Source organism: Meles meles, chromosome 12, assembly GCF_922984935.1.
Source record: "Meles meles chromosome 12, mMelMel3.1 paternal haplotype, whole genome shotgun sequence".
Taxonomy (NCBI): Eukaryota; Metazoa; Chordata; class Mammalia; order Carnivora; family Mustelidae; genus Meles; species Meles meles.
This window is the reverse complement of record NC_060077.1, coordinates 68,246,885-68,262,614: the sequence shown is the minus strand read 5'-3', so window position 1 is coordinate 68,262,614 and position 15,730 is coordinate 68,246,885. Positions and strand designations below refer to the sequence as shown.

The 15,730-nt window shown below is 47.5% G+C and overlaps 1 protein-coding gene across 5 annotated transcripts in view; it reads right to left on the bottom strand.

Moving 5' to 3' along the window:
- LOC123954522 (urea transporter 1) overlaps positions 1-14,847 on the bottom strand; it is a 36,356-nt gene extending 21,509 nt beyond the window's left edge. For 2 of the 5 annotated variants that reach the window (XM_046025785.1, XM_046025787.1), the window contains exons 1-2: positions 8,394-8,628; positions 7,670-7,733 (exon numbers count right to left, since the gene is read on the bottom strand). Coding sequence is in view for 2 of the 5 variants with exons in the window: in XM_046025784.1 (XP_045881740.1) it covers positions 5,319-5,465 (147 nt within the window). In the remaining 3 variants the exon portion in view is untranslated. Of the gene's footprint in view, positions 1-5,318; positions 5,484-7,669; positions 7,734-8,393; positions 8,630-14,416 lie in introns of those variants that run through there. The other 3 variants (XM_046025784.1, XM_046025783.1, XM_046025786.1) reach the window with 3 other exon arrangements.
- Positions 14,848-15,730: the final 883 nt, after the last annotated feature.

Here is a 15,730-nt window from a genome sequence, read left to right as displayed (position 1 = left end):
TGCCTGGCTGGCTCAGTGGGTGAAGCCGCTGCCCTTGGCTCAGGTCATGATCTCAGGGTCCTGGGATCGAGTCCCGCATTGGGCTCTCTGCTCAGTGGCGAGCCTGCTTCCCTCTCTCTCTCTCTGCCTACTTGTGATCTCTATCTGTCTGTCAAATAAATAAATAAAAATCTTAAAAAAAGAAAACTCAGCTGATAGCCTTACGAAGTTTCCCTTGTATGTAAGCGGTTTCTTTTGCCCTGCTGCTTTTAAAATTCTCTCTTTATCACTGCTTTTGGCCATTTTAATTACTATGTGCCATGGTGGGAACTTCCTTGGTTTGATTTTGTTGGGGCTCTCTGTCCTTCTGGATCTGGATTTCTGTTTGTTTCTCTAGATTTGGGAAAGTTTCAGCTTTATTTCTTCAAATAAAATTTCTGCCCCTCTTTTCTTTCTCTTCTTCTTCTAGATCCCTATAATGTGAATGTTACTATGCTTGCTGGTGTTGCTGAGTTCTCTAAGTCTGTTCTCATTTTGCATGTTGTTTTCCCCTTTTACCTGCTTAGCTTGATTGCTTTTCTTTATTCTGTCCTCTAGGTCACTGATTCATTGCTTCCTCTAGTTTGCTATTTACTCCATCTAGTGTATTTTAAATTTCATTTGTTATGTTCTCATCTCTGATTGTTTTTTTTTTTTTTTGTCTCATCATTAAGGGTTTCATTGATGTCCTCCAGTCTTTCCTCAGTGAGTATCTTTCTGATCATTTCTTTTAAATTCTCTATCAGACACATTATTTATCTCTATTTCACTTATATCTCTTGCTGTGATCTATCCTGTTCTTTCATTCGGGACATATTCCTCTTTCTTCTCATTTTATCTAAGTCTCTGCATCTGTTTCTCTGTGTCAGGAAAGTCAGCTCTGTCTCCTGCACTGGAAAGTAATAGCCTTATGAAGAAGAGGTTCTGCAGAGCCCTGCAGTGCTCCCCAGAACCGGGTGCTCCAGGGCTGTCCTCTATGTGTGTTGTGCACACTCAGCTGTGGGGACCGAGCTGCCTTTTCCTTCAGTCCAGTTGTCTGCGGTGACTTTCTTTGCTCGTGGTGGGCAGGGTTTGCTCTTGGTATTAACAGTGGGCCAGTCTTTGATGCCTTGGGTTTGAGCTGAGTCAGGCCGAGCATTTCGCAGAGATGCAGTAGCACAGAACCGCAGGCTGCTCTCCCTGTGTTGTCTTCTGAGAAGCTTTCATTGGTGGGCAGGGCCTGCAGTCAGGCCCGAGATCTCTTCCCTCTTCCCCCGGCCCACTGCTGGGGCTGCAGTCTGACTGCTGTGTGTGGTTGTCTCCCGGGGCGAGGGGCAGGAGTCACTTTGTTGTGGTGCTCCTCCCCACTGGGGCTGCTTGAACCCTGCCAAGCCCGTGGCCCTGCCCTGAATGGGCTCTGACCAAAAGGGATCCTTCGGTGCTGGGACCGAGGCAGGTTGGTCTGGAGGGTGTGGAGCAGTGGCAAAGCAGAATTAGCAAGTTCCTTAGAGAGTGTCTGAATGGGCTGGTTCCTGCAGGTGGCTGTGTGTTTATGCTTGAGGGTGGGGGCATGGGAGGGAAATGGTGCCTGCCAGCTCCTTTCTTCCTGAAGGAGGCCCCCAGTGATCTTTGTCCCTCCAGGACAGGCTCTGAGATAGTAAATAACTCTCCCTCCGGTATGCCCCAGGCATTTTTCAAACTGCTGCTTTTATGCTGGGTCTCCATGGGGCTGTCTGTTGTGCTGTCTCTTTAAGAGTGTCCTCTCTCCCGCTCTGCTCTCCTAGAACCAAGCCCATTGATTTTTTAAATTTCAGGTGTTAAGCCCTCCTGGTTGTGAGAACTCATGAAATTCAGCCCCTCTGGTTTTTCAAAGCCAAGTAGTATGGGGATTCATCCTCCTAGTGTGGGTTCCCTGGTGTGGGGGTCTGTTTCCCTTCCGTCTCTATGCGAACGGCTCCCTCCTGATGTGGACCAACCTGTGGGTCTGCTGGTTCCTGACCGCATCTCTGCCCTTTCTACCCTCTTCGGTGTGGCCTCTTCTCTACATTTAGTTGTGGGGTTTGTTCTACTGGCCTCCGGATCCTTTTCTGGGTTATTTACACGGATGCGAGTGTTATCTAGTCGCATCCATGGCACGAGGTGAGCTTAGGGCCCTCCTACTACTCTGCGTCTTCCCCAGAAGCCTCTAGCAGCCTTTTAAAATTAAGTTTCTATCTTACAAAAAAGGTTTTGTTTTTAAGGGTTTGACAAGGCACAATTACTTACAAAACAGTCTCTGTGTGTTGACACAGCCTAAGTAAAGCCCCTCATAGACACCTTCCAAGTCAAAGATTGCTTGACTATGTCCCCACATCGGGCAACTGCCTCAGACGTTCTTTATTTTTGGAATTTGTTATTTAAATGTTTTAAAACAGTCAAGTATAATATTCCACAAGGTATAGAAACTGGAAAAGGTAAAAGTGAACCAAGCTGTTGAAAAACAAAAAAAAATTGCAATCCAAGAATTGTACAAGATAAGAATATACAAGGCATGATTATAGCAGCTCGCCTCAGGAGAATACTGATACAACCGTGACTTGCATTCACTACAAGACCCTTTACTTCTCGTGATAGGAAAGCACCAACATCACCAGAATGGGACCCTCTAGACAACAAGGACGTTTTCACAGTGCCAGTGGTAGACACCAAAGAAGAACATCAATGATGTAATCCCAGAGGGAGGCAAAGGGAGAAAGACGTTGGCAAACCACCTTGAGCGTGCAAGAAAGCCTGAGAGCACAGCCAGGTAAGTGCGAAGTAGGGAAACATCAGAACTCTCAGACTCCAGAAGGCACCAGTGGACAGTTGAAGCCACAGGCATGCATAGAAGACACGACCAAGGTACTACCCCAAATCTATCCAGATAAACCAGCTCATCTTCTCCCTGTGGCCAGGCTGTGAGTAAGGGGTTCTCGTGGCTAGTTTTGGCCCCATCCTTGTTGCATTTATCATAGCCAACAAGCACCTATTAAAAGATAATAAAGTTATGCTTTTTCAAAATTTTTAGTTTTTGCAATCCTGACTCTAGTTTGGGTTTCTGTTAATCCCAGTACAAAAATCAATGTGGGTAACTGATTTTTTTTTTTTTTATTGAGTAGCCACACACTCACACACACTTGCATTATTTCACTACCCGACTAAGTGTCCTGCTTTTAAACAATGGCCAACCACTAATCAATACACAAAGCAGAAGCTATTTATGCAATGAATTCTAGACCAAGCTCCTTTTGTCTTGGCAAAGTAGTGTTAGACTCTAGCACTTGTGAGATTGCCCATGAACCTTGGCAAAAAGAAATTCTTTTTTTTTCTTTTTTTAAGATTTCATTTTTAGATTATTATTTGGCAGGGGGAGAGAGAGGGAGCACGAGTGTGAACTTGAGCTGGGGGAGGGTCAGAGGGACCAGCAGATTCTTGGCTGAGCTGGGAGCCCGATGCAGGGCTCAATCCCAGGACTCTAGGATCATAACCTGAACCAAAGGCAGACGTTTAACTAGCTGAGCTACCCAGGTGTCCCGGCATTAAGAAATTCTTCAATTGAAAACTGCTGAAGGTCAAAACTTAGTCTATGGGGAACTCAGCTGGCCCCACAGTGAAACATGGCAAATGATCTGAATTTTAATAATTATGAAAAACTACCTTTTATTTCATAATCTAAGCGATGGCTATCATTTATTTTCATATATCTTCCTCTTAAATCTCATAACTGACAGCATTGCTCAGGAAGCTCCTTCCTCAGCTCTAGTGACTCATTGGCAATGCAGGACCCACTCCTGAGAGGCATCTGGTTTCTCCCCAGGCAAGAAGCTCAGACACAATTGCTTTGGGTTTTTCTACAACTGAGTGGATCCCTGCCTACAGAGGCAGCATCGAACTAAAACACTCCCATTTTTCCATCAACCACAGAAACAATAATGTGTATAGGTTATTTCAGGGTGAACAAACTCATGTTCTTGAAATTTCCGGAATATATTTATTGATTTTAGAGGGTTTTAAATACACCATCAGCTCAGAGATTTTGGAGATACAGATGCCAAACCTGATACTGTAACTGGTCAGACGTGATTCCGAGCCTACATGGCTTGAGCTCCTCGGGGACCCTCCCAAAGTGAAAGAAAGACTGAGTTATTTTTGTCTGAGTCCACAGTCCAGCATATAGAAGGCTTATTGTGATTTGTCTCTCTAGCACCCACATGTTGGGATGGTTTGTTGGGGTATCATGGCCCAGATCTGGGCTCCTCTCCCAGGTTAAGCAGACCCTTTGTGCTGAGGCAGACCCCGCCCATCAACCATTTATTCTGAATTATGGAAGCTTCCGGAGCCCTTCAGATCCTGAAGACTTGCTCTAGAACTCAGGCATGCGAAGTGTTTACAAGAAACCAGTTACTTCAAGGTTGTAGTTCACTCTAGAATTTTATCACGCATGACTATTTGTAGTTCTTTGGAGAACTTTAAGAATTCTGATCAAAGGGCGCCTGGGTGGCTCAGTGGGTTAAAGCCTCTGCCTTTGGCTCAGGTCATGATCCCAGGGTTCTGGGATCGAGCCCCACATTGGGCTCTCTGCTCTGCGGTGAGCCTGCTTCCCCCTCTCTCTCTGCCTGCCTCTCTGCCTACTTGTGATCTCTGTCAAATAAATAAATAAAATCTTAAAAAAAAAAAAAAGAATTCTGATCAAGGGGTGCCTGGATGGCTCAGCCATTAAGCGTGTGCCTTTGGCTCAGATCATGATCCCACAGTTCTGGGATCGAACCCTGCATGGGGCTCCCTGCTCAGCAGGAAGCCTGCTTCTCCCTCTACCCATGGCCCTTGCTTCTGTTCCCTCTCTTGCTATCTCACTCACTCTCTCTCTGTCAAATAAATAAATAAAATCTTTAAAAAAAAAAAAAGGATTCTGATCAGGAGGGCAATGCAGCCGGGGACTTCTACTGACGCTCTGATTTCTCAAATCTAGGTACGCCATTAAATTTAACTAAAAAGACAAGAAAATAAGGGGAAGAAGCTCTAAATAAGTAGCAGCAGGGTAAGATGAAAACCCCAGACTCCCTTTTCCTAGCCTTTCCACTGTTACCAAAACTCAGTAGGCCAATGGTCCCCAGTCTAACCCCAGTTGAGTGCCGCCTGATTTTCGGGACCAAGACTCCCGTGCGTGCTGCTCAGCCCAAGCCGCACCCCTCAGCAGACCATGAGGACCCCACTTCCCGGGCTCCGTTCCAAAAAGCCACACCAGAGCTTGGAGCGCAGGCGCCCACCTTCCCGGAGACAGAGACTGCACGGAGGGAGCCTACCTGATCCGGGGGCCCGGGTGCCCGGACCACGCCGAGCCGGGCGAAGCCTCGGAGCCCGGCCTCACCAGCCTCATCTCCACAAGGGTCCTTCCAAAGAGGACCACGAGGGGCGTCACCAGCGGCGCCAAACAAAGACTGTCCATTCATCCTTCCTTTCTCTCCATACTTGACAAAGGGCAAAAAGACGTGAATTAGCAGGATGAGCCTGGGAAATGCAGGATGGGGAAGGCAGGAGTGCCCCTAGGGGGTCCTTGGCCCCAGATGGAGATGGCCAAGGGACAAGGCAGCCTTCTCCAGCAGCAAGGAGGGACAGTGAGCTCACTACAGACAAGGGACATGCATTTTACTTTGCTTAAATTAAAAAAAAAAAAAAAAAGATAGTAAACCTCCTGCACAGAAACCACGCACAGATTTCGTTCTGCTGTGTTTCTCTACCAGGGAGGCTAGCAGAGCTGAAGCCTGGCTTCAGGGAGGGGTGGGTTTCAGGCTCTGACCTGCTTCGGGCCGACTGTTAAGGGACCAATACCAATGCAACAATTTCCCGCAGACTTGTTCTTTACAAATAGAAGAAGGCGTGGGGTGGGCTCTATTTTCTGTAAGAAGATACAAGCCACTGTCTTCATGCACAGCAGGAGCCCAGTCTGAGAGCCTGCTAAATGCCATTTTTTCTTGTATCAGAACAAGAATTGTTAAATACTGGATATCCCCATGTTAATAATAAACAATTCTTAGTTGAAGTCAACAAGTGTGGCAACTTTTTATAAGTTTTATTAAAAAAAAAGCAAAAACCAAAAATCCTTCCTTGCATTCAAAGATATAATTCTTCCTTCAGAAGTTCCAGAAAAGTTGTGTGTGCGTGGTGTTTTTTTCCTTTTTTGTCCCTCCTTTATTTAATTTTTACTTTCTTTTACTGGTTTGCCTGGAAAAATCCACAATTGTGGAAAATATTATTGACACGTCTTAGGAAAAAAAAATGGTGCGTGTATGTGTTTATCCATGGTTAAACTAGCTGGCTAGTTAAGTACCAACAGAAATGTCTGTGGGTTGCATTATGTATTTTTGTCTGTTTGTTTGATAAAGAAGAGCGTTAAGAAAAACCAGTGGTTTGGGGCGCCTGGGTGGCTCAGTGGGTTAAAGCCTCTGCCTTTGGCTCAGGTCATGAGTTCTGGGATCGAGCCCCGCATTGGGCTCTCTGCTCTGCGGACAGCCTGCTTCCTCCTCTCTCTCTCTGCCTGCCTCTCTGCCTACTTGTGATCTCTGTCTGTCAAATAAGTAAATAAAATCTTAAAAAGAAAAAAAGAAAAAAAAAGAAAAACCAGTGGTTTTTCTTACATGCAGTTAAAAAAAACTCATCTTACATGCCGTTTAAAAAAAAAAAAGGAAAAAAGAAAGAAAGAGACAAGCAGGGACTGTCATGTTCCCTCCGTGTAGGTGTTTACCCCCTTTGGCCTCTGCAAACTCCCATTTCCCTCCATCACCAAAATCACACACACCTAGGAGGACAATATCCTTGAGCTCAGCATCATATTTTCTCAGAGCCCCGAGAGAAACATTTGGAATCCAGGTGAGGTAGTTAAGAGCACATAGCTCAAGCCTTCACTTTATAGAAGAGAAAGCTGAGGTTCAGAGTGGAGACCATCCAAGTCTCCTGGGCAGAGTCAGCTTTATGCAACAGGGAATCTTTGTCTTCTTGGCGCCAGGCACGTTACTGCCTCCCGAGATTCTGTTCAAGTAAACAGTGAAGGAGCGGCTCCCGAGCGACGGGGTCTGCAGTGCCTGTCAGGGCTTTGTGACATAACGTACACAGGCTTGTCTTCATGACTGCCTTGAAATAACTCTGGGGTGGGGGCGAACAACAGCCAAGGGCCCCGCCACCCCTACTTTCACCCTATGCCCTTGCTGGAAGCAGGAACTCTTCTGACAAACAGACATGTACCTCAAAGTGAGCCTCATTCTTTTGTGCCACGGACACATCCACAACAAGCCCATAGGTGCTAAAGTGAACATCTCAGGAATAATCTGGAAGCAGCACCTGGTGAGCTTTCCAGCAGGAGTCACAAATCACCTTTCATAACCCAACTCATTAGTGAAATGAATGAGTGCTTATTCTAATGCGAGTAGATATCAGGATTTCAATTCAACCAACATTCCCTATTTGCTTACATGCAATGAAACTCAGCGTACATTAGAAATCTGTGCAACTGGAGAGACCTGAAAGTCTTCAATTTTCTGTGGCTCAAGCATCACTTTAAAAAAATCAAAGTTTTGGATATAGACATAGAAGAAAACATTTAAACGTTCCCGCTCTCTCATAAAGAGAATTTCAGTATTGACATTTATTTGGTACTTACAATCGTCTTTATTGTAGGTAGTTTTGGGTTCGAAGTGGTGGGAGGTGCTCAGTTTTCTTTACAGCTGTAAGCAGAAACAAAGACAATGCTGTCAGGTACTCCTGTCTCCTGTTCAAAAACACTTCTGTCCTCAGAAGTCACCACTCCCAGAAGCCTCGGGGTCTGAATTCCACACCAGAAAATGCAGCTGCAAAGAAGCTGCCAGGGCCGGACCCCAGGTTGTCCCGGTGGGTAGCAAGCACACTCCCTTCAGCAAGACGGCACACACTGGGAGGGGCGCAGAGCCATATTTGGAAAGGGCCATTCCCCGTACCCCACTTTTTTGGAGTCATATTGATACGTCTCCAACTTCACTCAACTATTTCACGAACACGGTTTGAAACTCCTGTCCCGCATGGGTGAGCCCAGAGTCATTTGGCACGTAAAGTGGACCCCTTGCTCAAACCCCTCTTGCACACGGAGCTCAGGTGGGGCTTGCATCCTGTTTCAGAAATCATGAGCGTAGGGCATGGCTTGCAGGCTTTAGCAAGAAGCCCATGGTTTTGTTAAATTGCTTTCCAGCCTTCCAGGATTCTGACTTTGCTGCTTCCAGTCAATTGCAACCGTCTGTGGCATACTTCTCCATTAAAAAAAGAAAAGGGTGCAGGAGCAACAGTTAGGAGTAAGCAGACAAGCTGGTATCAGAGGACAGCTGGAAATGAAGAGAGATGAGGAGAGTACTCACGCGCCAGTTGGCTTCCCGGGGGCAGAAGGCTCTGGCTGATAAAGTGCGGCTGAGCTCTATTAAGAGGGATTGTGCTCGGGAGCAGATAGTGCTGGGAGGAGGCACCTGACAGTTTCATACTCAGAACCCTGCTCGGCATATCCGCACCCTCTGCTTTCTCCTCCCACTTCAGGAGCCCCGGCCAAAGCATTGCCAAGGGCCAGTCCCCTGTCCTGCACCTGATGTCTGTGGGTCTGTCTCTTTCTCTTCCTTGCTCAGTCTCTCTCTCTCTGTTTCTCTCTCTGCTGATGTTTCTCTCCTCTCCTTCTCCCTCTTCCCCCCGCCCCACTCTGTTCTTGATTTGGTGCCAGCCACTTTGCCATTTTCCTGTGGCATTCCAAGATCTGTACCCGGGGACAATCCTGCAAGTTCGTCTTTTTCTTTCCCTCCTGTTCTAGCTCCTACCCTCACCCTGAAATATTTTGGTGAATATTTCTAACTGAAAAAGACCAACATGGTACCACTTAAAAATAAAAACTGAGGGTAAAGTTGCTACACTGTAGACTCAGAGAGCAAAGGGACTGCTTCCCGGGTGGAATTTTCTCATTTTCTCTTAGACTCCACACAGCTTCTGCACCAGCGTTAAGAATCCAGCAAAGCCCTGAGGGGTGTGGTGTGAGGGTGGGAAGGGCAAGGGGTATGCAATTCATTTTCTGGAAACCGATCTGCCCTTTTTCCCAGTGAGGAGGAAACAAACATATAAATGTTTCCCTGAAATGTCCTTCTTTCCAGGTGAGGATCCGAGGACAAAGGCTGCTGCCTTTTACTGGACGGGAGGCAAACATTCCATAGCAGAGGAATCTAAAATTCAAGCGAAAAGTCATTTCTTCTCTCCTTCTTCTTAAAATTCAGTATTTGTGGCTTGCTCTGTGATGGCGGGAATCTAACTCAGGTGCACTTCCTGGAGCGCACAATTAAAACAAAAACAAAAACTAAAGCAAAAACCAAACAACCCACAGAGAGCTGTGCTGATGTCCTGGTCTTTCACCTGGACCTTCCCCCTCCTGGAATTGCTGATGGCTCTTGTCAGCGGTCCCCAAGGCAGCCACGACTCGCTGGCTCCCCCTACTGGTCACCCATCAAGCCACAGGGCTCCCAGGTCTAGGGAGCCCCTGCTCCAGCTCCCTGCCGCTCAGGCTGTGTCAGGGGCCTAGGAGGGAGACCAGAGGTCGGGGTTCATGATTACAGTTCTGAGCTTCAGGGAAATCTTCCTCCAACATGTTGTCCTGATAAAATAAGCCTAAAGTAAGCTCCTAGTTTACCCTGAAAGAGAAAAATGAATCCCAGGAGGACATAGGGCCTGGTATGGGAACGAAAGAAAGCACACCAGCTTCCAGCAATTCCTTATGCAAATGGGTCAGCATCCGTCATAGCAATAGGAATGATCATGACAAAAATGGCATGAGCGGTTGAGGGTTCACTGTATGTGCCAAGCACTGTGCAAACCAAGTTATTTCCCGTTGGTCATTCAACCATTGCAAAAGTCCTATGAGGGTAAATGCCATTATCCCCATTTTGCGGATAAGGAAACTGAGGCTCACAGAGTTTAAATAACTTGTCCAAAGTCTAACACCAAAGTCTCTACTTTGATGTCCTTCAGCACTGTTCCATATTTCCCACGTCTGATCCTTGTTTGCCTTTCTTCAGGTCACTGATTAATTTAATCAACTCGGCCATCCACACGTTGCTAGAGTGCCCCCCAGCGCCCTGTACCCCTGTCCCTGCTGGCTCTTTGAACTTCGTCAGCCCTCCATCTGGCTCCATCACAACAGAACGTGTGCAGAATTTTCCCTCCTCTGCGTTTCTCCATAGAATCTCGGCCCTGGGAAAGTTCTCTCTCCCCCTCTCTACCTACTCTGGCCACACGCTCACACTGGCTTTTGTTCCTTCACTTTCCCAGCAGACTGCTGTCCAGGCCGCACTCTGGGGAACTGACAGCAACTTAGGTCTCTGTTCCTCCCTAGACAGGCGGCCATCCACCCCGGCTCTCCCACAGCTTGGTAGTGGCTTTTATTAAAAACGTATTTTATGCCACACCATCCCACGTGGGCTGGGAGATACTAGATAATAAGGTCAGGATCTAACGGCTGTCTTTATTCACAACAGATCTCTTTCCGGAAAGGCTGGAGATACGAGTTAGTTGAAGGTCATGGTGAAGAAGAGAACGAAGTGATGGGTCATGTCAGAATTTCAGTATTTTTTTTTCTCACGGCTGCATTCGTAGGTGTTTCTAAGTATGTGTCATTTGACTCAGAAATTCTCCCAGGACGGCTGCTTGCTCTCAGCTTATCTACGGGCAGCTTAGCTTTGCACACAGCGTGCACCCAGGCGAATGGAGCGCCCACGCTCAGCAGGTGTCAGTAAGTGTGCAGGCGAGGACGGCCCCGAGTGTCTCCTGCACCCCGAGCTGAGGGTTTCTAAGTGGAAGAGAGCACGGCGAAGAAACTTGTTCTCATTCTTTCCTTCCTCTCCTCCCGAACCCCCACAAAGAGAGAAACAAAGATGGCAAGTCCAGGACACAACGTCCCTCGGCGCTGTGCCCTGAGCCCACAGCGTTTTTGTTCGGTAAACAGTCAGACAAAAGGCACCCATGAGAGCGCAAACTCCCAGTGACCCCAGAGCCTTTTGGGGGCACCCTTTGCGGTAGACAGTCCCTGGATGTAGAGCCGAGAAGCTGGCTGGCGCCCAGTGAAGTGCCTCTGTCCTTGCCAGGGGAGCCGGGGCTGGATGGTGGCCGGAGCCTGTGAGGCGCCTACATTTCTAGCTCTCCAGGGCACTCGTGCAATTATTCAGCTCCATTTACTAGCTGGTTGTTCCTCCTGCACACAGCAGAAGAATGAGAGAGTCTCCATCCCTACCTATGACTTCTATCAGATTCTCCTTTCCATGCATCACCTTGCTCCCAACTTTTTTTTTTCAAAGATTTATTTGTTTATTTAATAGAGCTTCCCTATGACCCAGCAATTGCACTACTGGACATTTATCCCAAAGATACAGATGTAAGGAAAAGAAGGGGCACATGCACCCTAATGTTCATAGCAGCAATGTCCACAATAGCCAAACTGTGGAAGGAGCCGAGATGCCCTTCAACAGATGAATGGATGAAGATGTGGTCCGTATACACAATGGAAAATTATGCAGCTGTCAGAAAGGATGAATACCCAACTTTTGCATCAACATGCATGGGACTGGAGGAGATCATGCTGAGTGAAATAAGTCAAGCAGAGAAAGTCGATTATCGTATGATTTCCCTTATTTGTGGAACATAATAGCATGGAGGACATTAGGAGAAGGAAGGGAAAAATGAAGGAGGGAATCAGAGTGCGAGATGAACCATGAGAGACTTGGACTCTGGGAAACAAACTGAGGGTTTCAGAGGGGAGAGGCATGGGGAGACCGATGAGGTCTGTGATGGGTATTAAGGAGGGCATGTATTGCATGGAGCACTGGGTGTTACAGACAAACAATGAATCATGGAACACTACATCAAAAATTAATAATGTACTGTATGGTGACTAACATTACATGATAAATTATTTTTTAAAAAAGATTTATTTCTTTATTTTAGAGCAAGAGTGCACGCACAAGCAGAGCGAAGAGCAGAGGGAGATGAAAAAAGAATCTGAAGCAGATTTGGCACTCAGGACAGAGCCTGAGTATGTGTGTGTTGGGGGGAGAGTGCTCAGTCTCTTGAACCTGAGATCACGACCTGAGCTGAAACCGAGTAGGTTGCTTGACAGACTGTGCCACCCAGGTGCCCCCCTTCTTTCCATTTTTTTAAGTTAAACTCAGGCCAGGTTAAGGTCCATCATGTAGGTCTCTGGTCTCCACAGCCAGTGCCTAAGGATGTGTGGGTTGTGCACTGCACAAATGCACTATGTCTAAAGTGATACCATTAGCATCCTAGACATTTATGTGTTTATGGCAACAAAACTCTTGCAGATGGCACTAAAATATCTTGAGGAAAGGGGCCATACTGGCTAACAATGGTCCTGCTGATGTTTTGTTTCTTCAGGATTAAAACATGGGAAAAGGTAGAGCATAGACAGGGAAGGTTAGATTTCTGTTGCCTTATCCACTTTGTCTACCTACAGTCCTTCCCTATCTCAGCCAGATTATTTATTTTCTCCCAAAACCTGGGTCAAGGGACATCTTTGACTAGAGGACTAGTATTTGATTATATTATGCAGCTTTTGCTGGCTGGGATGTACGGATATGAGTGAAGTCATTGAGTTGACTCCTGAATAGGTTGGTTTGCTGTCTAGCTCCCAAATGCATGACCGACTGGACCCTGGCCAGCTGTACCCGGAGTCAGCCAAGGTCACAAAGTGGACCGGAAGAGCGTAGATGGTTGCAGAAAAGTCCTTCCTGCTTGCAGGGGAACACCTAAGACATGGCTCAGGCAATGTTATCTGTGAAGATGAGGGCCTGCGGGTTCATCGTTAAACCCACACAAGATACCGATGATGAATGAAATCAACACTGTTGAGTAAGAGAAAAAAATCCAGTAAGAAATTTCAGCTAACACCCTGACCCGTGTTGAGCAGAACAACATCCCCCTGGGGACTCGTACTGTCCCACACCACCCAGAGTTTCGGCTCCTCCCGACTCATGTTTTTGCAGGATCTGGGGCCGAGGACCCAGAGCTATGCTTGGTTGAGAATCTGAGATTTCTTTTTGCAGGGCTGGTGGGCAGCCTGAGTCTTTGATCTTGATTGGGGCAAGACAGGATGCACTGTGTGTCTAGAAGAAGTTCAAGCTTTTTCTTTGCTTCAAACAGATTGTTCCGTCTATTTTTCCATTTGGGGTATTCTATCCTATTATAAAAAATAACCCCAGGGCATCTGGGTGGCTCAGTTGGTTAAGTATCTGCCTTTGGCTCAGGTCACGATCTCAGAGTCCTGGGATCGAGCCCCCATATTGGGCTCCCTGCTTAGCTGGGAGCCTGCTTCTCGCTCTCCCTCTGTGTTCTCCCTCTCTCTTTCTCTCAAATCAATCAATCAATAAAACCTTAAAAAAAATAATCCCAATTCTAAAAACAAAGTCCCAAAACATGGTTTCCTAATGGTCCACTCTCTTAAGAGCTGGTAGTTTAAGACTCCTTTTTCCTATCATGGTCTCTACTCTCAACCCCAGTATGAGTCCCATTTTTCTGCTCAACTTGCCTTCCAGATTTCCTTGTCCAGGGGACCCACCCCACCTTCCTTGATCCGTCCACTCACTCATCTATCCATCATCTAACATACGCTGGGCTGACTCAGAGTTGAATAAGATGTTCTCATTTTAAGGACTTCAGTGTCGTAAGTTTTTCTCTTTCCAAATCTTCCCCTCAGCTCCTAAATGTGTGGTGCCTCTAGCATTGCCTGATATTTTCTGCTCTTTTTTTTAAACATATTTTTCCCTGGCAAACACCTCCCTCCCACGCCCTGTCCCATCCTGCTTCACCTGACTACACCGATTTTTGTTTAGCTGAGTTCTTGGATGGAGTCCTGGAGAAGGAACTGAGAGGTACTCATTGCGATGAGATTAGCCACGTTAGACTTCATCCATCAGCTACTCAATTGCCCCAGTTTATTAGGAGGGGAGCTGGCCTGACTCTAGGACTCCTATTCTTGACTGCATGTTGGAATTACCAGGGTCAGGAGTGGGCGGTTTACAAAATACTGATAGTGAGAGTCTGAGGTAATTGGCTTGGGGTGTGGGAGCTTTAAAACTCCTCTTGCTGGGCACTCAGTTGTTTAAGCAACTGCCTTCAGCTCAGGTCATGATCCTAGAGTCCTGGGATTGAGTCCCACTTCGGGCTCCCTGCTCGGCAGGGAATCCTCTTCTCCCCCTGACCCTCTCCTTTTCATACTGTTTTTCTCTCATTCTCTCTCTCAAATAAATAAATAAAATCGTTAAAAGAAAATAAAACTCCTCTTGCTGATTCTAACATGCCAGCGAGGTTGAAAACGGCTAGGCTAAATCTAATTCTACTTCCTTACCCTCCAAAACAAGGACGTGTGTCGTAGTGAGACCAGCTGGATTTTGGAGTTTGACAGACAAGGATTCGAAGTCCTGCAGCGATCGCCGCCTGGAGAGATGCCTTTCCAAATCCTGGGTCCATTAGGAAGTGAATGGAGATCAATAACACCTCCCTTGCCAAATCCAAAGATCAGACATCGCAGCCCGTGACAGGGTTTTTGGCAAAGGTGATCTTTGTCATTAGTCCCATCCAACATCCAGCTTCCTTCTTTCTGCCAATCTTCGCCTCTGTTCTGAGACTCAGCTGACGCTTGCCCAGTGGGGAATGGGTTGCAGAGTTGACCCTCCACACTTAGGAAGGATAGGGGAGGCTTTCATTCCATTCACTCTTGTTTATGCTCTCAGGTCTTTAAGGTGTCCGCAAACCAACGGCCTTGACATCCGTGGGAGCTTTTTTGGGAAATGAAGCCTGCTCGGACTTCGGGAATCCAAATCTGCATTTTAACCCGACCCCCGGGGGACTTGCCTGCATAGTAGAGTTTTGGCAGCACCCTCCCTAGCATCCCTGTGCTGGGTAAGAAGGGATGGATTCCAAGCCCCGAGCAGCAACAGTCTACAAATTCCAATGTGTTGGTTGGAGACTCCATGGAGAGCCCAAGTGAGTCACTGCGGCGTTCCAGCTGGCGGCCAGGGGCATGCTGTCACATGCTGGACCAGCCGGAAGAAGGAAGCCTCATCATCCCATTAGACTCCGGCAGGCCACTCCTGCCGGTCCCACCCTGTGCCTGGAGCTGATGGCATCACATAGGCTTGCCGAGCGCCCTCCAGCCCTCAGTCACCAGGACAGAGGATCCTCGGTCACGAGACGGGAGTGTTTGCACACACAGGGGCGGGAACCCCATGGCGGCACCTGTGGTCCCACCAGAGGCCTCTGCATTCCACCAGCCCACAGGACAAACAGCCCCACAGTGCAGGTGTACCCCCTACCCCCTGGGGCTCGGGATCTTCCCTGAGCCTCTTCCTTGGGAGGTCCCCGCACTTGGTTCTCCCTCTGGGGTTCCTTGGCCTTTTTATCCGTGAGGTCCCTGCAGTAAACCCCTCACCCCACCTTGCCATACAAGTCCTTTGGCTAAAAGGCAAAACCACCTATTGTTGAACTGTGCTTTGTAGAATGCAGTAGACAGATGACTGCACGTTACAAGCTACACCTGCCTTCCCTTGCGCTGTCCCTCCTACCCTGGGGCAGGGCGGCTACACCGTCCGTCCCCCGTGAAGCCCATTTTTGCCAGAAGGTGAGTCTGTAGGCCCTGACTGCAAGCGTTGGCCCGCGTCCC